Source organism: Aspergillus fijiensis (genome assembly GCF_003184825.1).
Source record: "Aspergillus fijiensis CBS 313.89 unplaced genomic scaffold BO72scaffold_12, whole genome shotgun sequence".
Lineage (NCBI taxonomy): Eukaryota > Fungi > Ascomycota > Eurotiomycetes > Eurotiales > Aspergillaceae > Aspergillus > Aspergillus fijiensis.
In genome coordinates, this window is record NW_024468988.1 from 716,077 (window position 1) to 723,594 (window position 7,518).

At 50.6% G+C, this 7,518-nt stretch overlaps 5 protein-coding genes across 5 annotated transcripts; 2 read left to right on the top strand and 3 right to left on the bottom strand.

Annotated features, from left to right (window-relative positions):
* Positions 1 to 70: 70 nt before the first annotated feature.
* Positions 71 to 1,802, bottom strand: BO72DRAFT_466886 (putative mitochondrial folate carrier protein Flx1; the record flags this gene model as incomplete). Its single annotated transcript, XM_040946800.1, has 5 exons — positions 71 to 657; positions 745 to 990; positions 1,081 to 1,238; positions 1,450 to 1,486; positions 1,766 to 1,802. 5 exons carry the CDS (start codon positions 1,800 to 1,802, stop codon positions 71 to 73), a joined length of 1,065 nt encoding a protein of 354 aa, XP_040803810.1.
* BO72DRAFT_446117 (mitochondrial import receptor subunit TOM7) lies at positions 1,646 to 2,471 on the bottom strand. The gene is made up of 5 exons (XM_040944218.1): positions 2,266 to 2,471; positions 2,150 to 2,196; positions 2,055 to 2,083; positions 1,941 to 1,977; positions 1,646 to 1,873 (listed from the first exon to the last, which is right to left on the bottom strand). Exons 1-5 carry the CDS (start codon positions 2,290 to 2,292, stop codon positions 1,852 to 1,854), a joined length of 162 nt encoding a protein of 53 aa, XP_040803811.1. The 5' UTR covers positions 2,293 to 2,471; the 3' UTR covers positions 1,646 to 1,851.
* Positions 2,472 to 2,726: 255 nt separating this feature from the next.
* Positions 2,727 to 3,931, top strand: BO72DRAFT_466887 (U2 snRNP complex subunit HSH49; the record flags this gene model as incomplete). Its single annotated transcript, XM_040946801.1, has 3 exons — positions 2,727 to 2,746; positions 2,808 to 3,183; positions 3,269 to 3,931. 3 exons carry the CDS (start codon positions 2,727 to 2,729, stop codon positions 3,929 to 3,931), a joined length of 1,059 nt encoding a protein of 352 aa, XP_040803812.1.
* Positions 3,932 to 4,196: 265 nt separating this feature from the next.
* On the bottom strand, positions 4,197 to 5,242 carry BO72DRAFT_424805 (DUF2015 domain-containing protein). The gene is made up of 2 exons (XM_040942888.1): positions 4,867 to 5,242; positions 4,197 to 4,798 (listed from the first exon to the last, which is right to left on the bottom strand). The coding sequence occupies exons 1-2, from the start codon at positions 4,919 to 4,921 to the stop codon at positions 4,479 to 4,481; spliced, it is 375 nt and encodes a 124-aa protein (XP_040803813.1). The 5' UTR covers positions 4,922 to 5,242; the 3' UTR covers positions 4,197 to 4,478.
* Positions 5,243 to 5,481: 239 nt separating this feature from the next.
* Positions 5,482 to 6,551, top strand: BO72DRAFT_446119 (60S ribosomal protein L28). Its single transcript, XM_040944219.1, has 5 exons — positions 5,482 to 5,586; positions 5,727 to 5,821; positions 5,885 to 5,908; positions 5,967 to 6,088; positions 6,169 to 6,551. The coding sequence occupies exons 1-5, from the start codon at positions 5,535 to 5,537 to the stop codon at positions 6,344 to 6,346; spliced, it is 471 nt and encodes a 156-aa protein (XP_040803814.1). The 5' UTR covers positions 5,482 to 5,534; the 3' UTR covers positions 6,347 to 6,551.
* The last annotated feature ends 967 nt before the right edge of the window (positions 6,552 to 7,518 follow it).

Sequence of the window (7,518 nt, forward strand, 5' to 3'; positions counted from 1 at the left end):
AATTGGGTTCAAGAAGAGGCACGGTGGGCTGTCTTTCCGGATGGATGCGAGACTTAGCTAATGCCTTCAACTACCCCTTAAGAACCAGCCGCGGCAAATATGCCCGAGTATTCTCATATACAAGGAACGTGACCCATGTGTTGGGTAGTACCCGCAGCAGACTTGGCATTAAACCTTTGTAGAAGCCCTTGATTCCCTCTCTGACCCAGATTTTCATTACCGCATCGCGAACGCCCATGTAAATGATATGCGCGTCGTAGGTCTGCAACCGGGACCGCAATACCTGGTATGGGTATGTTACGCACCCAGCAAAAAGCTTCGAGAGGCTGGACAGGACGAAGTAGTCCACGTTCCCCAGCTCTGGTGACTCTGGCCGCCACGAGCTTGGACCATCGGTACCGCCTTGGGCGTCGCCGGCCGCCATGCGAGTGCGGTACAGCTTCAGTTGTTCATAAGCCATGAATTGCAGCGCACCATGGCTGACTCCGAGCATCGCCGGGACTAAGCCCCTATAAAAGCCGGATAAGCCCTCTGCGCGGAAGATCTGTCTCGCGCCCACGACGAGGGAGGCATAGGCTCCCGGTACCCGAGAGCCGGTTGACAACATGCGGGTTTTGATAACCCAGATAGGATTCGTTAAGACGGATGTCAGCATACCTAAAGACCGGGTTCATTTTTTGTGACGATTAGCGAAACCGCCGGAATCTCCCACTGACGCTCTGTCTAGATCTAGAGAAGACTTACCGGCGGATCCCGAGGCTAGAAAATAGTCGGCCGAGCTCAAACCCTCTCCTAAAGTACCTCCACTCCAGGTTCGCATCAATTCTTTGATATTACCGTAGCACAAGAAGTATAGGGCCCAACTAGTCGAGTTTCCAAGGAGATTAGGCGTCAGGCCTCGATAGAATGCAGCCAGGCCACCTTCATGCCGAAAGATGCCTTGGACAAGTCGGAGTGATTCATGGCTGCGAGAGCTTAAAGACGGGTCAACTGCAATGCGATTCAGTAATGAGATCATCAAGTGAAGAGTTGCGGAGGCCGCAGTTCATTTATTCATTCCGAGGAAACAAAGAGGCGCACCCTGAAGTCGAGTCTTGATCAGATCCAGCGGATGCAGGCAAAGCGTTGAAACAATTCCCGCCGTCAACCCTGCTACGGTCTCCACAAAGGATGACGATAGGCCATCGTTGCCAGTCATGAACTCTTCGACCTCACCAAAAAGGTTCCGGGCTGATGGTCTTGAGGAAATGAGATATATGTAATCTTTCGTCTTTGAGTGCGGGGTGTGAGTTGGATTGGTGTAAAGCGACTACGGAATCGCCCGGGCCTGGGCTTTGACTTTGCCTGCATGGTTTAAGCTTGGCGGGCCGAGGCCGCGGTATCCAGTCTGGTGAGATTCTCCGGCTATTATCGCTAACACAACAAAGTAATGGTGAACTTTTCATCTACTGTGCGGGAGGATTGATTGCGATACCCCTCCGGCGCTCTTGTATAGTTCGAAGCAGTTACATTGCGTCACTTTCATGCATGATACCCCAAAACGGGAGAAAATAAGAAAGAAGAGGTGAGAAAAGGAGTCACATTAAGTCATTCGCAAGAACCAAACCAAAACCAAAAATGAGAATTGACATATCCCAACACAGTATTAGAAATACCCCTCCGTCTTTGTTAAACTCCTGCACATCCAGTTTCGTATTTCCTTACTGGCGAGAATGCGAAAGGCCGAGGCTCCGTGCAGAAGGTCCGGTTCAACCCAATCTCATACCTGCCACAAATTGAGGAATGAGAATCTCAGATGCCATATTTCTTGGACCAGCCCTCGTATGCAATGCGGCTAGGTCTTCCACAACTCTATGCAAGCGGCGAGAACAGCCTATGTGCCATGGTGTTAGCTGGGGTGTACCGATCGGAGGAAAACTGGTATCAAGGTTCGTTCATACTTGAAAAGCGAAGGTCTAGGCTCGCTATAAGTGTAGCCTGTCAAGGAAAAATCAGTATTGGGGCTGTTTTCATTGCTCCCAAAACGAATTGGGCTCATTCCCGTAGAATCATACCGAGGTAGATGATCAGAGGAAGATATCCGCTAGTACAAAGACAACCGTCAGCTGCGGCCACCTTGAAAGGGGAGAGGGGTTGAGGAGTAACTCACTAGTGAATAGCAACTCTGGAGACGTCAATGACCTTGGAGATACGCTCCTAGGAAACACAGACAACTGTAAGCCGATGGTATATGCGCAGGCTACTCACTAAAACACAGGCACTCACCTTGGTTTCTTCGGAGAATTGGACCATGTTGAGCGGTAATAGCTTCCTAGATCAAAGGCAAGATTCTGAGTCAAGCAGATGCCAAGGGCAAGGATAGGTCAAGGGTCGAGGTAAAAAAGCCAGAAAGCAGAACAAAAGGCGGTGGCTACCGGTATGTTGTTTTGGTGGGAGTGATGACGGAGGACGGGGAGAAGGTGAAGCTCAAAGTTTTCCGGGGCTAACAAAAACGTACCGCTCCGCCGACGAGCGCTTTCTGTCTCCAACGACGGATCGATCCCTCCTCCGCAACTTACGCTTCTCCGCTTCCCTTTCGCTTCGGTGTCCGAGTCTTACACGCTATCTGTATTTGATATCAACTGTAGGCACGCGTTCTGACCCACGACTTATGCTTCATCTCCTCCTTTCACCTGCCAGTCAGCTGTAATCAGTGAAGGGGCTCCAACAGCTTCTTGCCACGCGCGATGTCCGGCGCAAGACATTGGTAGGTGCTGCACGCTTCTATTGCAGGCCAACGTTCTCAAACTCACTCATTGACTACATAGGGAGCAAGACAAAGAGGCTACCGTCTACATTGGGAACCTCGATGAACGTGTCACGGATAGCCTGGTATGGGAGCTAATGCTTCAAGCCGGGCGCATCGTTAACGTTCATCTGCCCAAAGATCGAGTCACGCAGTCACACCAGGGCTATGGATTTGTGGAATTAATCAGTGAAGAGGATGCCGAGTATGCATCGCGGATTATGAATGGTATTCGCCTGTACGGAAAGCCCATACGCGTGAACAAGGCCTCTGCCGACAAGCAGAAGGCCGTGGAAATCGGTGCAGAGCTGTTCGTCGGCAACCTCGACCCAATGGTGACAGAGCAGGTTCTCTATGATACATTCAGCCGTTTCGGGAACTTGATCACTCTTCCAAAGGCATGTATCATTTCCTTCTATGGATTCCCGTCGCTGAACATGACTCTCGCTCCTGGCAAGTTGTCTGACACTTTGTTTCACTCAGATCGCACGGGATGACAATAATCTTTCGAAGGGCTATGGATTTGTGTCGTTCGCCGACTTCGAATCATCAGACGCCGCCATAGCCAGCATGAACGGCCAGTACCTGATGAACAAACAGGTTTCAGTCCAGTATGCGTATAAGAAGGACGGCAAGGGCGAGCGGCACGGTGACCAGGCAGAGCGGATGCTAGCGGCACAGGCTCGCAAGCACAATGTGCGTCCGGTGACTCAGCCGCTCCCAGCGCAATTCTCTGGACCTGGAGCTCCTATGATATCAGCGGGCGTGGCCAATGGTGACAACTCTCGACCTGTGGGCACTGGCCCACCAGATCTAGGTATTAGCAGGGGCGTGCCGCTCCCGAATCCTGGTTATCAGAATACGCCGCCTCAGCCAAATCGACCAATTCATCCCCCGACATCTTTAGCCACCCCGCCGCCGGGTCTACCAGCACGTCCGCCTCCTTCGCAAGCTGGTTACGGGGGGCCGCAAGCTTTCCTTCCCACCGGCTACAATGGCGCCGGTCAACAGCCACCTTACCCTGTCCAAGCAGCACCTCCACCAGGTTTTGCACAGCCGGGTTACGGCCCTGCTACGGGAACCCCTGGGCCTCAGCCTCCTTTGCCCCCAGGCTTTCAACAACCAGGTTTTGGGCGGGGTCGTTGAGTCTCGGTATCACAATCGCCGTCTCGTCAAGGAAGTATTCGGACAACGACAGCTGGTTTAGTCAGGCAGCTCGCGCTCCAAGAAAGTTAATCTACCCACCCGATTTTCGCCGCAGTGCGCATCTTGATTCTACTTTATCAGATGACGCTCGTGTGCTGCCTTCGAAGCACCCTCTTGCATCGTCCTGCTGATAATCGAATCTCGGTTGGCAGTTGGTCTCCCATAGAGAACCGTCTCTACAAACTGTGCAACGAATCATACTGGTGCATATTAATACTAGAGTGGTGCAATAGACGTATCAATACGTGTCAATACGCGTCAATACGTGTCAGTACATAGTGATGACAACAATATTGGCAGTGGTACCAAGCTTTGGAACGGAGCGCGTTTAGCAAACTGTACCACAGATAGCAAGATAGAGGAGCATCCGGCGACTTCCGAAGGTGACCTTATAGAGTCGATAATTGCCAATATACTTGTATGGTTGCACACAGGCCCAGATCATAAGAGCGACAATAGCGAAATCAATTTGTAACATAATACGCGGTTAGGAAAAGGAAACAAATTTGGGGTCTCTTGGCCGACCATCCGGGCCAATATTATTTTTCGCAAATCGTTGCTCTGTGTAAAGGCGACGAGCTTCATCAAAGTTGACTTTCCGCCGGTGCATGATTTCCCTAATATCACGTTTTGCACGACTATCCAATCCAGCTCTACTATCTCCATCTGCGACGTTCGCAGAAAGATCAAATTGTGTGGATGTAAAGCCAGCTTCGGCATCATTGGCAAAACTGGAAGGAAGGCGATGATAGATATATTCAGGCACGGGAATAATCGGTAGCCATCGTGCACGAGTAAGGTAGAGCGCTGCAGATATATTAGACTCGATCCAGAACCAGGAAGCCATAATCCTCAAAGAGAACCCTCACGCTTACCGGTGCCACCAATGATAACCGTGAAGGTCAGAAAGAACAAGATATAATAAGCCATGGTCTGAAGTCTTGCTGGTAGAACCCCGGGAAGATCCGCGCCAGCTTTCAGATCGGAACCGTTGCAGATTTGCGGATGTTCACGACTAGGAGACGAGGCTAGCCTCTTGGGTTTGAATTGTCGGTAGATGAGAGAATTTGCTTCGTGCTGGCAGAGGCGACTCCCACGATACACTACATGGGCGGCACCATCAAGAGTAACATAGGCATCAGCAAGAGCGTACTCATGTAATCTGGCCGGGTGTGTGGAGAAGATGGGAAGGCTGTGGAAGATGCCAAACTGGACCGTGCACGTTAAAACCCAAATTTGGACCGCTGATGCCTGCACCTGCAGACTAACTTAACAATGATTACGGAGTTGAGTCACTAGACAAGCCTTTTGATGCCTCGTCTACAAGGCATACAGGCATCAGTATACCTCTCCCACACGCTCCACACGCTAGCTAGGCTATTCCTGAAGCGGCCTGCTTAGCGAGCCTTTTCCAGCGTTGCCACTCTTGGCATTGGCACACACACAGGGCTATTAGTATTGGCAGCAAGAGTATATACCGAACGGACTTGCGACGACTTCGACCTGCCACACATACCCTCAAGCTTCACACGCTATCTTCACAATGGCCGCCGACAGAACCAACGTCTCCAGCGATCTCATCTGGCAGATCACCCGTAAGTCACCATTCCCTCGCACAGCAATGGGCAATATATAGAGATTCTCAAATGAAGGGCTTCGAGATCCGCTTCTCGCCATTCGCCGCACGACCTGGCCATCCCCTCGAATTCCGGCTAATCTGCGAATTTTGGAACAGGCAACCAGAATGCTTTCCTGGTGAAGCGTAACAGCGGCGGTGGTTCTCAGTTCTCCCGCGACCCTTTGAACGTGCAGAACAAGCACTCTTTCAAGGTAAGAGTTCCAGGACGAAGGTCATCTTGACTTCTCGAGTGCTAATACGGTCTTGCTTTTAAGTACGCCGGCTATGCCAACAACAAGGTAGCCCATACTATCTCCTCCTTTACCCGCGAATAAACCTCCTGATATGTTGCAACAGGCCATTGGTGTTCAGGCTACCGAGAACGGCGGTGTTGTCGTCCTCACCAAGAAGTCCAACTCCCAACAGCCCGCGAAGAACATCGTCACCGTGAGCTACGGCCCCAGCGCCTCCACCCGCAAGTAAGTCGACGCCATCTACCGATAAATCTTTCTGTCCAGAGCACCATGTATGGCTGACTGGTTGCACTTGCTCTCTACAGGATCTTCAAGGGTGTTGCCGACAAGACCGCTAAGAAGGGCTACCGTGCCGATCTCCGTGAGGCTGCTGTCGCTCGTGTGAGCGCCATCCGCCGCTCCCAGAAGCCCAAGAAGGAGTCTCCTCCCCAGAAGCTTCGTGGCGCTCAGGCTAAGAAGGCCGCCGAGAAGGACCAGGAGTAAGCAACAATAGTAGCAAGAGGGATCCTAAGGTTGAAGCTCCCCGGAAATGGGCGCATCGATAATATTAGGGCTGTGTCAACTAAATGGCGGAAGCATCTGGGTAATGTAGCATGATCGCGCTACCATGAGAAACACCACCAACCATGTGATATAAGATAATCCGCAAAATGAAAAAGGAAAAATGTCAAAAAGAAGTTCACATCAAGCCATGAGCGCAATCTGCTTTTCGCTGTGCGATTGCTTATCCACTTGTGGTGATAGCAAACCTACTGCAGTTTGTTGGGTGCGGGGAACATATTTCCGGCCATCAGATCTAAGCAGGACCGGCGTGAGTACCGTTGTCACCGGCCGGTAGGCCAACAATAGCCGTGCAATTGCCGTAGGATACTCAAATCACGGATGAGGCCATCCGCCTTTTTCCGATGACTGACTAGTCAGAGCGGAAGAAGGAGACTCCTTCTCCATTAAGAGTCAATTTCAGGTACCGACAAACTCCGCCGGAAGCCTAGCCCTCCAGGAGTAGCAAACAGGGAAGATTCCGGACGGAGACGATCGGGCCTATAGAATTTCTTGTAAGGATTGAGGTTGATCCGTTCACCCAGACCTAACTTATGGATGACGACAATGACAAATTCCCGAGAAGACGGAGGATTACCTCGGTTTTATCCGTTGCGGCTGTGGTTGTGGATGCCTAGCGAATGCTGTTTGTGGTTGTTTGGTTGTCGGATAGGGACCTAGGTCATGAGAAGAAGTAGCACCATCCAGTATACGTAGATATACATAGTATGAGTACTGAGTATGTACGAGTATGAGTAGTATTACGTCTACAGTCTACAGGGAAAGGAAGCTACCCCTTTGTCCCCCACATGTGATTTTCCACCAAGGCAGCTTAGCTGGTCTGTGAGTATATAAGTTCGGCCATCACAACATCCTCCAGTTACCCTTTTCACTTTCCAATTATATCATTCTCTTAAACTAAAAACAATTACAAAAAGTACATAGTAAGTTCTTGCCAACAAGTTCGGTTCATGTGTATTTCTCTATACTTCGACAGTGCTCCTCTTAAAAAAAATGTTGTCTTGTGCTTCTTCTTCTTCTTCTTCTTCTTCTTCTTTCTCTTCCCTTCCCCCATCCTTCCTCTCTTTACCCCTCTTTCCTTTCCCCACGATTTT